Source organism: Mandrillus leucophaeus, unplaced genomic scaffold, assembly GCF_000951045.1.
Source record: "Mandrillus leucophaeus isolate KB7577 unplaced genomic scaffold, Mleu.le_1.0 Scaffold347, whole genome shotgun sequence".
Taxonomy (NCBI): Eukaryota; Metazoa; Chordata; class Mammalia; order Primates; family Cercopithecidae; genus Mandrillus; species Mandrillus leucophaeus.
Genome location: NW_012103665.1, coordinates 1,783,246 through 1,800,959, shown reverse-complemented (window position 1 = coordinate 1,800,959; position 17,714 = coordinate 1,783,246). Strand labels below are relative to the sequence as shown.

The 17,714-nt window shown below is 39.6% G+C and overlaps 1 protein-coding gene across 2 annotated transcripts in view; it reads right to left on the bottom strand.

Moving 5' to 3' along the window:
- Positions 1 to 17,714, bottom strand: part of FMN1 (formin 1) — a 388,608-nt gene that overhangs the window by 137,226 nt on the left and 233,668 nt on the right. For both annotated transcript variants that reach the window (XM_011989115.1, XM_011989116.1), the window contains 2 exons: positions 16,369 to 16,456; positions 195 to 256 (listed from right to left, as the gene is read on the bottom strand). In XM_011989115.1, coding sequence (XP_011844505.1) covers positions 195 to 256; positions 16,369 to 16,456 — 150 coding nt within the window. The remainder of the gene's footprint in view (positions 1 to 194; positions 257 to 16,368; positions 16,457 to 17,714) is intronic.

The following is a 17,714-nucleotide window of genomic DNA, read 5'->3' as shown; positions in this document are numbered from 1 at the left end:
GCTAGTCCAGATACCACAGTGGGAGTTAGGAATCCAGTGCTCCTCACATCCACTCCCATTCAAGCTTGTGTTTCTATGCCTTAATCTCTTCCAGGCTATGTCAAAACCCTTATTACCAAAGAACGTGAACGGCGCAGTCATTTCTCGGGAAGATAAATATGGAAACGCTAGCTCTGTAAGTCTTTGACACTCACGTTTTCATATAAGGCTGCCAGGGTCTCCAGATCAACCACGGAGTCATCCACATTGAAAATGGCTGCCGAGCACCCAAAAAGAAAAGAGGATAAGGGATTTGATTAGGTCCCCTGCACCAACGTTTACTCCACATCCAGCTTCCAAGCAATTAATAGGGTATTGCACTTTCTTACACAAACTGTGCCTCTCAGCTTGTTTCTGCTCCCCTTCCTCTCGCACCAGGGGTCTCAAATGAAAGAAACCAAAATGGTTCCTATCATTGGCCTGAGTCTTGGCTCTGCCTTGTTTAATTCCTCAGGCTCTGAGTCCCTTCTGCAGTTTAATTTAGGCTCCACAGGAGAAGTGTTTGTGCTTTAAAACTAAATCAGTTTGTAGGTTTCCAGCACAATTTTAAATCTTTCTTCCCGATGGTAATTGAAGAGATTTAGTACCTAATGCACCAGAACTGACTCCTGCCCATTACCAGAAAGAAAGAAAGAGAAAAAAGACAATGTTGGCAAATTAAATGAATTCAGGCATGTGATTTCAGGCACCTTTCCGTGGCCACTGCCAACATCTTGTTTGGATTAAAAAGACAAGAAAAAGCAATAATTGCATCAATAGCAAATTAAGATTATGGAAACCTCCCATGAGCCAGTCTTCAGGCAGGCTCTCATTCCCATGGTTTTATTAGGATTCTACTTGTTCTGTATTATTTAAGATTAATTTAGTCGTTAACTAATATGCTTATGATTTCATCTAGAGAGGTACCTTCCCATAGATACTGCGATGCAAAAATTGAGACTTAAAATCCCTAATGGATTTGGCTACCAAAGTGTTTGAAATAAGCAGGTCCACATCTTTAAATAATTATTCAAAACTAATAGGGTTTGTTCCCTCAACCCTACCTCCCTTCCCTCACTTTACATTGTGAAATTAACCAGCAGGCTAATAAATTTTCTCCGTGGCAGGCTAATTAATTTTATTAAACAACCAGTGATACTTAGAATGCCTTAAAATTTTGCTTGTCAACTATTATTCTGTTCATTTGCATTACACCGTGGTTTTTGGAAAGGTGGGGATCGAGGTAAGGGGCAGGTTGTTTCTGAGGTATTTTGCTTCTTCTGTGGTTTAGAATCACATGAACCCTTTCATACAATTTTAACGAAGCTAATTAAGTGAGCTAAGATCATGGAACCTCACAGAACACCAAGAAATGTACTTAAAATTCCTTTGCAGGCCACCTTCTCAAACTTAGGGGTTAATCAGCAAGCTATTCCTAAGGGTTAATCAGCAAGTTATTCCTAAGTACGCGGAACAGAGAGAAAAGAGGAGGTTAACATGCTAGAGACAAACTAAGCCACCTCAGATTCCACCAAGACAAAGGAATGTCACTTATCCACCAACGCCAATCTGAAACCACCAAAGAAAAATGCAGTTTAAGGTCAGAAAGAAAGGATTTGCCCTCTCAAGACTGTTATTTTGTGTGTGGAGATAATATAAATCCACTAATTTGTCAGACAGAACATGCATTTTTAAATGAATAATGCTTTGAAGATCAAAACAGACAGAAACAATGTCTACTTTATGTAAATCTCAGTATTCTCTTACAAAAATCAACCAACATGAGTGTATAAGAAAAGGTCAAATTCTAAACAATAATCTATCAAAAATGTTTACATGTTAACTAATCACGCATCCGGGGTAACTATATATTACAAGCTTAGATATAATCAAATAATCTTAACTAATGAGAAAGAGAATGACCTGTGAGTTTCTTTTCCTAGTAAGTAAATATCCAGTTTTTAAAAGTTACTCAGTCTGGGGCCCAGGTACACAGTTCCTCAGATTATATCGTCAGCTGTGCCCCTTCCAGTGTGTTCACAACAGAAAAATAACAGCCAGAGAGGCTGGGACTGAGAACCACCACGGGCTCTGAAGACATGGATTCATTCATCCCTCCATCCAGTCCTTGAATAAATATTTGTTGAATATGTACAGGATGCTCCAGAAACTGTTCTAAAACACTGTGGATTTTTAAGTTAGAAGTGCAAAATACTTCATCTCATGAAATTTATATCCTAGACTGGGGATAGAAAATAAACAAGTAAATACATAATTTCAGATAACAATTTACTATGAAGAAAGTAAAACAGAGAAATGTACAACATTAGACAGGAGGATCAACAAAGGCTTCTTTGGGAGGTGACATTTAAGGGAAGACCTGCAGAGGTCAGTTTTGGGGCTATCTTGGAGAATAACGTCCCAGGGAGAGGTAACTGCAAAGACAAGTTTCTTTTTCTAAAGGAGCACATTCAAGGTACAGAAAAAAAAAATCAAGGTGACTATCATGGATAGAGCAAAATTTACTCATTGTGTGATCCTGATGTGTTAAATTTTCTGAGCTTCATTGTATCTACAAAACAGCTCTAATACCACTTACTGAAAATATTAAGTGAGGTAAGACGTATGCTTAGCATAGCATGTAGAACATGGTATATGCCCAAAATGGTATGTATGAGCTATTACTATCATGATTTCAAATATATACATTGTAAATGTGTTTTAATGCTTGTTAATGCCTCATCCCCTTTAACATCTGGAAACAGTTAGAGAAAGAAAACTACAACTACTGAGTGATTTGTGCTGTAAATGCAACTTTCCAGAATTCTTAGGTGTTTCTGATCGCAGTTACTGTGAAACCCTTGCAGCCCTTTAAAACCCCACTCAAGACCCAACTTCAGAAAGCATTATTAACAGGAAAGGTCTATGACACAGAAGTCTAATTACAAAAATAACAGATCAAGTGTCTTAAGGGAAATGCCAGGTACCTCCGAGTCTGTATTATCATATTTTTATCTCTAATTTCAATCTTTCTCATCAATCTATCCTTCACTGTACCAAGGTTATTTTTTAAAAACATGGATTTCAAAATTTTACTGTGATGCTTAACATACCTCCAGTATCTTCCTTTAAACACTCAGCGAAGTCCAAACTCCTTAGCCTGGCTGTTAAGCTCATTCCCTGCCTGGCCTCAATTACACTTTCAGTCTCATCTCCTACCATGTTCTCCACGCACCTTGGGTTCCAGTCGCACTGTGTCATTCCCCATTCCTGAATATGCCATGGCTTCCTCCCTTTCTTCATCTCTCCAAGGCACAGAGGTCAAAGCCCCGGAAGGACATCCCTTGACCCTCAGATCATTAGGTCCTCAGTCTTTTCCTCTGCCATGGCACCTCTGTCATATTTTACATAAGGTGAAGATGGTATACTTTAAGAATCTGTATGATGGTATGTTGCATAACAGTTTCCTTCCCCCACGAGACTGTGACAGCCTTGCAGTCAGCAGTTGATTTCTTATGCATCTTGATAACTGTCTCCCAGCGTGGTACCAGGGGTGCAGCAGGTAGAACGTAAATGTTTGTGGGTATGATTATACCACAGGACTCCTGAAGAGTGAGTCCTTCTGCTGGTGGGAGGAAAAGCTTCTTGACAAAGAGAACATGTGGTCTTCAAAAGAAACCAGAGAGCCTCTAAAGGCACACAGCCTTATAAGGCACGTATCTGGATTATGGTTGGTTGCTTCTTCACAATCTGACCCTGTCCAAAAATCAAGGTTTGTCCAGCAGTTACGTAATTGTGCCCCCAACTCATACACTCGGTGTAGATTACACGGCTTGCCTGAATATTCCCTAATAAAAATAATTAACTTCAAAAATGAGTGTTCTCTTTATCAGGGAATGAATAAGGAAAATACCTTTCCTTATTCAAGAAAGTTTGAAATAGTTGTATCCCCTTAGGAAGAAAGGTTATGAGTAAAAGTTCAACTGTTATATTGCTTTAGGTAGACACTTAAAACACTCATCTATTAATCACCAACAATTAAGCTAAATTCATCCATGCAATGACAATCTGTAAATATGCAATAAGTGCCAGTGAACGTAAACTGGAAGGATATAAGACATTCCAGCTAGAAGAAGCAGATAATAGACCGGCTCACAAAATGTTTAGGCAATGGCAGGTAGTTCAATTTTGGTTTGAAGAATTAATTAAAGTGACTGGAAAGACACACTCCAAACATTGTTTGGGGTAAAACCTTGTAGAATTTTGAACGCCATGATGAACCTGTAAAACACTTGTTATACAGGAGCGAGCTGTTGAGCAGTTATGAATAGAGGAGTAAATTGGACAAAATTACATTACACACACAAAAAGTCAAAATTTGAAAAGACTAGTTTAGAATCTATTGTAGTGGGCAAGAGGTAGCAAAACCCTGAACAGTGTGGACAGAAAGGACAGGGCAAAAAAGAAACACACTACAGAACACCGTTAGAGTGACATTGCTAAATACAACTAATTTAATCTCCCTAAGTTCTAGGCTCAGTATCAAGCTCTTGATATTGCTAATTCTACCTCTGAATTTTAGCTCTGGGGACTGAGGGAAGTAGAGTCTCAAACCACTCTGAGGCTTTGAGCCCAGGTTTAGGGGAAGAGCTTTGTACCATCCCCCCGGAAATAGGCAGGGGAGTCTAAGAGATGAGCATGACCACTGATCTGCCCCCGCGGGGAACTGGGAAAGGAATGCAGTAGAGAGGAAAGGACAGGTAAAAGAAGAAGTAGATAAAGAGATGAACTTAGGGCCAATGCCAAGTATTCCACTGAAGTTTCTCCTCTTCCAAGGAAGGATCTTAAAAATACAATTTAAAAAGTAAAAGAAAATTCAGAGGTAGAATTAGCAATGTCAAGACATTGATACTGAGCCTAGAACTTAGGGAGATTAAATTAGTTGTATTATTTCTAGTAAGAATAATATTGGCCTGGGAAGGTTGGGGTATCAGCCAGAAGTCTAAAAATTAAAAAAGCCTACCAAGTCCTAGGATGTCTAAGAGAACTGCCTTACATGTACATAATCCCATGTCTTAGTCACCAAATAAATACAGTTTAGTTTCCTAGAGAGCCAGAATCCACACCTGATAATTCTATTTTCAAAATACTGGAACGATGCATTAGAGAATCAATGAATGCCCTCTGATTGAGTCATTCTTGCAAGCACTTACCATTAAACTGATTAGCCATTACATAAGCCCAATTAATTAGTTAACTAATTAATTAGTAATCATAATGATCACAGTGTGGAAAGAAGTCAGTATTCAACTAAACTATTTTTGGCGTCACCTAGGATCAGATCGCTCCCTCCATTTTATACTTTAAAAACACTTTCTGTCTCTGTCTCTTCTATGCATGTGTGCACACAGGCACACCTCTCATAAGTTGAATAAACAAATACAAGCCTATGTAATTTTACAGCAAGCCTCAAAGCTCGGATACAGTAATTCCAAGTAATCCCAGCTTTTGTTCCCATCTGTATAGGTCTCATTATACCAACACTCCTGCAGATGGTGTCAGAAAGGTGAAGTGTCAAGTCCACAAAGGGGAGACCCCAACAGCTCATTGCTACTGCAATATCAATCATTGCTGGTGGTTTTTACTTTTATCTCCTTCCCTCCTTAGTTGTCCCACTCACACTGTCAGTTCAGTTAGAATATTTCACCTACACCTCACAATATGTCAAAAGGAAGTAGGCACACGCTGTGAAAAGCTGGTAATTTTATTGGGTTCCTTTACCTTTAAAAATCTGTTACTTGGTCAAGTCTGGTTCCTGGGCTTCTTTTTTGCAGGGAAATTGAGGCAAACATTTTTATGTGGTCCTCTGGTGCCTGCTCTGTACCACAAGAATTATATACACAAGGATCATTAGAGTAGTGTTTCGCCCATTAAGATATAATAACCGTCAGCAGGGACAAAAAGCAGATCCGTATCACAAATTCAAACTAACAGGCACACATAAAAACTACGTGCCTGCTTTGTAGGCACATGCACAGGGTCAGGGTCTTACACAAGAGGAAAATTCCCTCTCCGGGTAAGAGATGGCTTTTCACGAGACCAGGGTTACGCAGAAAGAACATGCAGGATTCTCTCAGCTCTCCGGCCATTTCTCAGCCCTGAACACTTCTATCTCCAAGTGTACCATGTCCAAATAAACAGAACGTGCTTGCTATTCGAAGGGCTTCTAATTAGTAAAAAGATGGGCAGAGTTATTTAAGGGAGCTGTTCTTTTTGACTGAAGGAGCACCTTTGAGCAAGAAGCATGGGACGCGGTGGTGAGAAAGGGATACCTTACGTAGTCTGTTGAGATGAGCCAAAGTGAATCTGGTCATCTGAAGTGTGGGAGATGCCACAGGCAGGTATGGTTGGATTAGCTCACCAGGTTTTGGCTGATGGTGGTTTTGAGAATGATTTGTACGTAGCCCATTTTATTCCTCTTTTTATTTCCTTAAGTGACTGACTTAAGCCTCTTGCACAAAGTGGGTATGTAATAATGTTTTGCAAATGGACTAGATATAGTCAAGTCCAGGCCAGGAAAGCAAAGCTTGATAGGATTATTTGACTCTATTAGTAGAAATTATTTTGTTTACAATGTTAACTCTCGAACAGCCACCATAAAACTTAGCTGCTTTGCCCAAAATACTGATATTTTTCAGAACTCGATAAAAATTCCAACAGGAAGAGAAAGAGAACAGAGCAGGGAAAGACATATAAAAGGACTTGGTTTTTTTAAACTCTCATGCCACCTATATCCCACAAAACTCTGACAAACCTACTGCCTGACCTCTACAAAGGAAACGAGAGCATGGGGTTCACGGGAAGAGGCAGTAGTAGAATGTGAGAGTTGAGGAAAGGGAAGGCAGAAACATCTTCCCACAGTTTTCCCTCCCAACAATGAAGTCATTCCTGAGAGCAAAGACCAAGTCTATGAAAAAAACTGCAAGAAGTGGGAAGAAGGGGAGCCCGCAGAGAGGGGTGTGGAGCGTGGAAGGACCACTCAGAGGCTAGGCCAGGGGACTGGACGCGTCTGCTCCCGCTGAAGAGCTCTGTAACAAGCCTCTTCGAAACGGTCAGTTCTCCTATAACCTAGACCTTGCGCTTCTCCTACTGGACACTAGGTTCCATCCCCAATAAGCACCAGGCACACCTGTGCAAACCCAGATATGCACAAATCCTCACTCTATGCAAGTATCCAAATGAGATGCTTACGGGCACCAATTAAGTAGCAGCTTAAAAGAATCTCTGTCCACTCCACCAGAGGGTGAGGACAGCAGGCAGACTTTACTGGGGATTAATACTTAATAACTGATAGGATTTATTGGCAGCTTCCTCTGTACCAGGCATTGTTCTAAGTGTTTTGTATTTAATCATATGAGGTGGGTGCGTTTGTTGTTTCTAGTTTTACAGATGATGAAACTAAGGCACAAAGTCACACTGCTTGGTTTCCCAAGCTCAATTCTACAATCACCCCAACTATCCTCCAAGGCAGTGGTAATTTACTGGACCAAGACTGTACCTCCTTCATCTTTCATAGATGTGAAGCTACAAATAATCATTCCACCTAAAATCCTTACCACTTAAAAAAAAATTTCAATGAATTAACCAATGAAGAACAAACTACCCACAGAAGACTACAAAGAAATCCTGGTCTCTAAATGGCATCACATGCTTTTTACGTTAATCAGCAATCCCAGAGTGGGAACCACATACAGCCCACGTTATGAAAATTTCAAGGGCCAGGCGCGGTGGCTCACGCCTGTAATCCCAGCACTTTGGGAGGCCGAGGTGGGTGGATCACAAGATCAGGAGATTGAGACCGTCCTGGCTAACACGGTGAGACCCTGTCTCTACTAAAAATACAAAAAATTAGCCGGGCATAGTGGCGGGCGCCTGTAGTTCCAGCTACTAGGGAGGCTGAGGCAGGAGAATGGCGTGAACCCAGGAGGCGGAGCCTGTATTGAGCCAAGATCGCGCCACTGCACTCCAGCTTGGGCGATACAGCGAGACTCCGTCTCAAAAAAATAAAATAAAATAAAATAAAATAAAATAAAATTTCATTTACTTAGTATATACATTCATAGTTCCACCATTATTTAATTCATGCTAATACGTAGTTCACTTCTAAATGCTATTTTGACATATGCAATAAAATGATTAAGCTTTAATCTTTGTTACAAACTATTTGCAGTTCTTCAAAAATAATATTGCAGCTAAGTCACAGCAGACAGAATTTCTTAAAAAAAAAAAAAAAAAGAAGCCTGGAACTTGAAAATACCTTATCTTAAATAAAAAGAAAATAAAATCTCTAGTAACATAAAGTCTAATTTTCTTGAATATATAGCAATAATTGTAATTTTACACTGCATGCCAAAATTGACTAAAAAGGAAAACTAAGGCACACAGCACATGAAGAAACACAAACAAAAGTTGCATCCAAACAGATAAAAAAAAAGAGAGAGAATATAGTATAGTTTATAATCTTATCTAAATTGCTAAATGCCTGTTACTGTGTCATGTTAACCTGGGCTCTGATGGAGTAAGAGACAAGTATAAAACACACTGTGAACAGGAGCTGCCTGGGAGGTGGAAGAAATGGACAATCGCAAAAGGGATACTTATCTAATCTATTACAAAACTTCAAAATCACTCAATCTCGTAAAGCAAAAATCCCACTTCTCGCCTAAGTCCAGGCATGTACTATGCCTGAAGTTGCCCAAGGTCTCCTTTTATAGGTACAATTAAAATTGTCCATGGTTCAAACCTCAAAGAAGGGCATAGAGCATACAATTCACAAAACTTCCCCTTCTATATCCCCTCTATTCTCCAGAGGGCAGTGGAATGAGAAACAGTTTGGGCTAAGCTGCTTCTGTTTGTCCATTAGTTCTGGTTCTTTTAAGCCAAAATTACATTCCAGGCAGACTGGATGGTCTCAGCCAGTTGCCTGAAGGTAAAGTACAAAGAAATGCCACGCTCTGCTTTCTGGACTCAGCTCTGCGAGTGAAGGAATGCAGAATGGTTTAGAAAGGGTAGGTGGGAGCCCCACTGCTTAGGTGTTTTAGACGCAGCGGGAGTGAGGAAAAGGTGAAAAATGAAAGGAAAATATTAGAGTGACTACTTATATTTACCTAACATTTAAAAAAATTTAGCTCTACCTATATTTAATAAGTTAATTGAAACTGCCCATTTATTTAGTCTGTATGTCAGCAGGTCAGAATCACATGGCACTTTTGGTGGATAAACTCTTTCAGACATGGCATCCTCATTTGTTCCTTTGCTTTCAACATATTGTGATGGGGGGGTATTAAATGAAGTTTTCTTATTCTAAAATCTGGTTTTAACTACACTTCACAAAATAAACAAGTTGGCTTCAAAAGCCTCCTGCGGTGAAACCCCAGATTTAAGATAATCCGTCAACAATAGGAAAAAGGCAGAGCAGACACTTTGGTTGCTAGTACAAACTCTTCATCAGTTATGGAAGCAGGTAAAAACGAGGATAGCCAAATGACATCTGCCAAGAAATTGATCCCCATAAATAGAATTTATCACTAAGGCTATTGAAAATGTGGGTTTAACTTCACTATTGCTAATAATGAGACTCACTGTAATTGCATATTGAGCCTTGAGATATCAGGCTCATGAGAACCCAAAGCCATCAAAATTAGCAAGACATTTAAAAATATTACTAATCTTATTTTAATTCATATTTTTGCATATACTTTATAACACACCTATTAGTTCTGTCATACACTTATATATTTTAGAAAATAGACCTTGAGAAGCATGCACAAAAACTTTTTACTGTTAGAGGTGCATGATAAAAAAAATTCTGAAGACCATAAGCCTTTTGAGCAGATGCTCTTCTAGGCTAGACTGAGACTGTTCCTCAGGAAAGTCCTAGATAAGCTATGTTGGATTTCAGATGCCTTGTCAAATTCATTATGTTTTAGACAACTTGCATAAACTCTGACAAAGATTTCTGGCAATTATTAAGGCAAAAAGGAACAAGGTCCAGCGGGCATTCTCAGACCTGGGTTTTAGCCTGAGCACATAACTGACATCCCTTTTGTACATTTTGAACTGAGATTCCCAAACAGAAAGAAAGCCAGTGTTGCAGCTGATCTCTCAAACTGACGTTCTGAACTAGTAAGAACTAAATAAAGAATGTTTTATCTTGACGTTATTTAAATATTATAAATACGAATTCTGAGTGTATGGGAAATTCCAAATGAATGCCAGAGGTTTCTGGCATCTAGTCTGTTGCAATGCGTATAAACGTTTATATCAAGAATAGTCAACAGCAATTTTCTATCTCCCCTGGGATAAGAAGAAGAGGAACTCACTAACGTGGAATGAAAACACTAATTTGCAATCATGCAGGCAGTCACTGTGACCAAGGATGCCAAATGCTTTTAAATGTAAGTCATCCTATCTAGCAGATGGAAAAGCAGCAGGAAGTAAGTAAATCACTTATTGAGAGTCTCCCCTGGACCAAATGCAAGTACTTTTGGTATTATGGTGACCCTCCTGAAACCTTCCTCCTCCACAACCAAGGCTTTTCCTTTAGTGATTCACTGTTTTCAACCTCAGCCGGCATACGGATTTGGCTTTCTTCTACAAGACAGCAAACACTATCTTGGGTAGAAACAAACGGATAAAGGTTACTTTTGGGAGTATGTGATGTCTAACCTAGCCCTATCCACTTACCACTAGCACAAAGGTAGATTTTTAGGTGCTCACTGAACACTTTAGCTGAGATGTTTCCAGTCTTCTCACACTCAAATCATCCAAAACAGAATTTACCTTTATGCTCCAAGCCCTGCTTTTACACCTGTGTTTTCAGTTTCTGGTTTGGGGCACCATTATACACATTCCTGCTGAAGCCAGAAACCCAAGGCACAGCCAAATGTCTTCTCTAGTACTCCTTGCATCTGATGTGAGCAACTGCAGCAATTCTCTCTCCAAATATCCCTCCTGCATGGTCTCTTCTCTACATTTCTACAGACATAGCTTCAGTTCCGACCTTTGTCATGTATCACCTGAACAAATACAATCCCTTCTAAAGGACTTCTCCACCTTCAGTCCTATTGTTGTTTATTCACTCAACAGGCACTTCATGATCGTCACCTGGGTGCCAGACACAGGTGCAAGGTGCTGGGGATACCTCAGTGAGCAGGCTCCTCCTTGGAGCTTATATTCTGGTGGTAGATGTAAATAAAAACATAAGTAGATGAACAAATAAAATATGAATTGCTGTGAAGGAAATAAGAGTATTAAATTAGGATGACCCGTATTAGGGTGGGAGGACCTAGGAAAGCTCTCCTAGGAGGTGACATTTAGGCTGAAACCTAAAGAAAAACACCTTGCTACATAGAGAGTGGGATGGAAACGTGTTTCAAACAGAGGGAGCGTGCAGTGCTGTTCATTCAAAATGTGTTGTGCAATCAACGACAAAGGGTAAGAAAAGTACTTGGCCTCTTTAAGAAATCAGAGAATACCACTGTAGCTGGCGAGAGTGCAGTGAGATGAGATGCAGGTGGGACAAAGTGAAGTAAGAGATCTGTGTGTTGGCCAAGCATGCCAAGCATTAGAGGCCAGTCTGCCATGAAACGGTGTGATGGATACTGTTGCATTCAAAATCAGATCACAACAAGGCCCTTCTGAGGTTTCTTGTCCCCATTACTGATGCAATAATCTAAACATTTCTTGTGATGCTACTCAGGGATCTTCCTGGTCTGGATGCTGCTTGTGTTTCTGGCCTTCTATCCTAAAACAACCCACATTCATATATACAATCTATATACTCCAGCTGTGTCTCTCTCTCTCTCTCTTTTTTTTTTTTTTGAGATGGAGTCCTGCTTTGTCGCCCAGGCTGGAGTACAGTGGCGTGATCTTGGCAACCTCCACCTCCCAGGCTCAAGCAATTCTCCCACCTCAGCCTCCCAAGTGGCTGGGATTACAGGCTCGCGCCACCATGCCTGGCTAATTTTTGTATTTTGTAGAGATGGGGTTTTGCCATGTTGGCCAGGCTGGTCTCGAACTCCTGGGCTCAAGCAATCCACCCGCCTTGGCCTCCCGAAGTCAGGGATTACATATGTCTGTTTTTCACAGGTTGTGTTTCATGCTCTTTCCTCAATTGGAAAAGCTCCATCTCTGTGTGATGACCACTATTTCATCCTCTCAGACTTAATCTTAACTTTTACAGGAAGAGTCAAGATCCTGCTCTGTTACTTCATAGCCAATTCTACTGTAGTGTCGGGCTGCTTTACATCTCTGCCACCATCCCTGGTGTGTCTGAGGATGGTAGAGTCTGATCTTATGTGCTGTTGTAGTCACGACACCTGATACGGAGCTGGCACTCAATACAGTTTTTTGGAAGGAAAGAAGGCAGGCAAGCAGGCAGTGTTGTCCAAATGCACTGGAATAGAATACAAGGCATTCTGATCCTATCTAGTTTAAGTCTGTATTTTTAAAAAATTCAATTAAATTCAATGAACACTTGAATATATGACTTTTATGTGTGACACATTAGCCCAGTTGTTTGCAAACAATGCTTAATCATCACAGAAATTCCCGGCAAAGAAATGCATAAAGGAATGAACACTAGCCCTGCTCCTTGCTACCTGTCAGATGTTAAGATATAGGCCACCAAAACTCCTCTTCCTGAATGGAGAGTGTAGGCTGTGCTAGGGAGAGCACATAGAAGTGCTCCTCTTACAAAAGAAGAAAAGAAGATTGCTCTTAAAGAGCCAAACCAGTAAAAGCCAGATGATCTATTTGTGGAAGATACTGCAGACTGAAACACACAAAACTGTTATCAAGGTGACAAAGTTGCAATTTCAGAAAAATTGAAATGTCATTACCATTCAGAACCTTGGAATGCCTGAAGCAATCCAGAATGCCTGTAAGTACTTCTATTCCTATCAACTGAATGGTACATTTTTCTGAGAATCATGTACTGTATTTTGTCTCTAAATCTGTTAATGCCTGTTTCTTTGCATTCAAGAAAATATTTACTGTGTGCTTATTATGCATATGCTGAAACAGTGATGAAAATGACATTTTAATGGGGAAATGGCATGTAGAGACAAATGATGTGGAGAAAATGATGAACAAATGTGACTCAATTATTTTTTGTCATAAGAATACTCTCGTCTAAGTGAATATACTGGCTTTCTGGTTTATACATCAGCTTCTTGTGAGTTTGGAAAGTACGAGTTAAGGCCTCTGGGCTTAGTGCGTGGCTAAAGATGAATATATGACCATAGGGCTGAAGAACACCCTCTGAGTTGTGGTCATTCACCAGGACTGATCTGCTGTGAGACCTTGCCTGGCGGCCAGCTGGCCTCCTCCAATCACATCTCACCATAGCCCCTCTCACATTAAAATAAACCTTTTAGGCCAACATCAGCACAGGGAGTCCTTTCACCAGGGTGACAACACAAGGCCAAGTACATTCCACACACACATTCAGAATGAAATATAACTGATACAGCCTGGGCTCCTAATGACCTTCAGATGCCAGTGTCAGTCAGTGACTCCAAAAGAAAACTAACCTTCAGTTATAGCACCATATTCATCTGGAATGCATTACTAAACGAAGAGATGGAATGGAGATGATATTTTAGAACTCAGAAGTCAACTTTGTGGTAGATCACAGAGGTGCTGGAGGAAGGAAAAAGAACAATAAAGTTCCCATAAGGCCTAGAAGTCTGTGATGCTACAGTCAACATTTCCGACGCTGAAATGAAAGTTCACTTACGCTTCGCAGAAGCATGTTCTTATCTAGAGCATCACATTGGAAAAGGTCTGGATCCACAAATATCTTTTTCAACTCCCAACAAACATTCAATCTAATAAGGCTAGAATGCCATGGAAAGTTTACAGTCCTGAGCTGGTAACCGGACTGTCACATGACTGGAATGACTTCTATTCATGTGGAAATCTGACACACTGCAGCAGGACATGCTTAAAACAAATGGAATATAGTCTAAGGTTATATGGACGTTGTGAAAACTCACATCCACGGCATTACACATCATGGTGACGAAATCAAGCACACTTGAGTTTCACCAGGCTCATGGAAACCACTGTCAAGACAAGACCCTTTCGTGATACCTAAAGAATCCCTATCTAACTTCAATAACTGCCTCAAAAAAGTCAGTCCTTTGCCGAAAGACTATAAAATCCCCTGAAGACATTTGTTTTTGTTTTTTCTTTTTTTCCCTTGCTCTAACATCACATTCTTCTGATGTGAATTGATCAGAAACTCAATTCTTCTGGAAGATCTCACTTTAGATTCTTCTAAAGTCCCTGAAGAATCCCATTCTCATTTCAGTGACAGGCCTTTTTAGCCACCCTCTGCCAAACTCACTTTATCTGAGGTTTAATATTCACACTTACGTATTCAGCTCTGTTAATGAACTTAAATATTAAATAGCTGATTTGAATGCTCTGTGACTATCATTTAAGATGTTTTAGTTTTTTGTGGAATTTTCAGTTTTTACAATGTAGTAAAATTTTAAGTCCCTAACAAAGCTCTCTTGAACGGAAAAGTAGCAGGTGATGTGAAAGTAACTTAAGTGTCTTGCAGGTCAGGACCTGTGGGTATTCTGCTGAGCAGCAAAGTCAAACGACTAAACAACGTGAACTGAAACCTAAAGGGCAGTGTGGTTTCAGATGTTTTCACTGTGAAACCCATACTAAATTCTACTGAAACCGTCTAACAGATTGTATTATCATTCAGAAAATATAAGTGAAATGTCAACATAAAGATTTACATTTGCCGGGGGCGGTGGCTCACGCCTGTAATCCCGACACTTTGGGATGCCGAGGCAGGTGGATCAGCTGAGGTCAGGAGTTTGAGACCAGCCTGACCAACATGGAGAAACTCCGTCTCTACTTAAAAAATTAGCTGTACGTTGTGGTGCACGTCTGTAATCCCAGCTACTTGGGAGGCTGAGGCAGGAGAATTGTTTGAACCCGGGAGGCGGAGGTTGTGGTGAGCCGAGATCACGCCATTGCACTACAGCCTGGGCAACAACAGCGAAATTCCGTATCAAAAAAAAATCCCCCCCACCCCCCAAAAAACCCCAAAAGACTTACATCAAATTAATTACTGAGAAAGAAGAGTATTGTTTTCATGCGAGACACAGATTTCGAAAAGGTATGATGTGTCCTGGTCTACTTTTCTAGATACCAATAAAAATATATACACACAAAATCTCTTCTCTTTAAATGTCTTTTATCTAAAAATTGAGCCAAAGATAACCAAATAGAAATAATAACATTTTGAAAACGAAAGCATTAAGAAACAATGATTAACCAAATGAAGGAAAGTGTTTCTCCCTAGAAGTATTCCAGCTAATAAAGAAGAAATGATGGAATTAGTACATCATTTTTTTGAAAACTTCTAATGAAATAATGAATCTGGGCAAATATCATAAGTGCTCACTAACATCACAGATAACTAAATATTCTGTACTTCTTGAGAGAAAACGTAAGAGCATCTAGGATGCATTCTTCCACTCAGATTAAGTCTCTAGATCAGACAGTTTACAGAAAACAGGGGACAGGGGAACACGATAAATAAAAGCATGGCAACATGATCAGCAAAATATAAAATGTGGGAAAGTCTACAAGAGGACTGACCTGGTTTCTTCAACAAATAAATTACAAAGGGGAAAAAATGGAGGGTAGAAACTTCTGGATTAAAATAAACTTGAGAGACACATCAAAGGCAACGCATGGAATTTGTTTGGATCCTCATTTAACTATAAATGAATGGATGAATTAGTGAGTATACAAACAACAGGGAAATTAGAACTACCTATGTGATGATACCGAGAAACTGTGATTAATGTTTTTAAAGGAAGGATAATGGCACTGGATGGAGTATTGTTTGGAAAAGTATCCTTGGGCCAGGCGCAGTGGCTCACGCCTGTAATCTCAGCACTTTGGGAGGCCAAGGTGGGCAGATTGCTTGAGCCCAAGAGTTTGAGACCAGCCTGGGCAACATGGCAAAACCCCATCTGTAAAACAAATAATAAAGTACCCTTATCTTTTAGCAATAGTGCTAACATTTTTAACAGATGACTTATAAAGCATCTGAAATTTGCTTCACAATAACCTATCTGGTGAGAGGAGAGTGTTTTCAGATAAAACAAGAGTGAGTTGATGGTTCTGTAGCTGACTATTGGGTATATGGGATTCATTAGGGCATTCTAATTTTGTATGTGTTTGACATTCTTCAGAATGAAATGTTTTTTAAAAAATGGAAAAAGTAAAACAAAAGTGATAGAAAAGACTTACCCTGTTGGATATCCTTCATTTCTAAATGTAAACTAGATATCAAGATTCCCACAGTTTGAGATCGTTTTCCATCCAATAATTTGATGATCTAAAATTAGAAAAAAAAAAAAAAGAATACAAGCGCAAATGACCATACAGTCTTTCAGAAGGCACACCAAAAACATTAAGAGTTTTTAGATACACTGATTCATGAAATAAATTGATGCTGCATGTACTATTCTTTAAATAATACTTAATTGGAAAGTAACTTATCCACAATTATAGACATCTTACATAATGAAAGACATTTTACAAAATAAACACCCAAAATTCCATCAGCCTAATACAAACACTAAATCTTTATATCTTACTCTGATCATTTTACTCAAGTACTAAGTTATACCAGCATCAAGATGTATACAATGTCCTATCCAACTTTTTCACTTATCATTGGAATATTTTCATGTTGCTACTGGTGAAAACACTTCATAGCCTCCAATCTTTTAAGTAATGTCATCTTCTGAGTGATTTAGGGGAAAAAGCATGAACATCTGAGTCAGTCACCAGCCATACGGCCTTGGTAAAGTGACACTCTCTATGAAATGATTTCCTCATCATGAAGGACTGACTGTATTTAGTCTATCCTTTTATTTTATTTTGAGACAAGGTCTAGCTCTCTTACCTAGGCTGGAGTGCAGGGGCGTGATCAGAGTTTGCCTTAGCCTTGACCTCCTGGGTTTCAGTGATCCTCCTGTCAGCCTTCAGAGTAGCTGGGATCACAGGCAGGCACCACCACACTCAGCTCATTTTTAAATTTTTTTTATAGAGACAGGGTCTCTATAAAAACTTTGTTGCCCAGGCTGATCTGATCCTAAACCCTAAAGTCGAGTGATTCTTCCATTTCAGCCTTCCAGACTGCTGTGGTTACAGACATTAGTCACTGCACCTGGCCTACACATTCATTTTAGAAATTAAATGACTATATGCAAAGCACCTGACATAGTTCTTGACATATATTTAAAGTTTTTTCTGTTTCAGAGAGGTTACTTCCCATTTGTTATTAATTATTAATATAAACAATATAACACCTTGCACACAAAGCTATAATTTTAAATTAATTAATTTTTGAGATAGTATCCAGCATAGTCACACACAGGCTGGAGTACAGTGGTGCAGTCACAGCTCACTGTAATTCTGAACTCCTGGGCTCAAGTGATCCTTGTGCCCTAGCCTCATGAATAGCAAAGACTATAGATAGGTGCAGGCCACCATGCCAGGCTAATTTTTATTTTTTTGATGTTTTACAGAGGTGAGGTCTCACTATATTGCCAATGCTGCTCTCAAACTCCTGGGCCCAAGCCATCCAC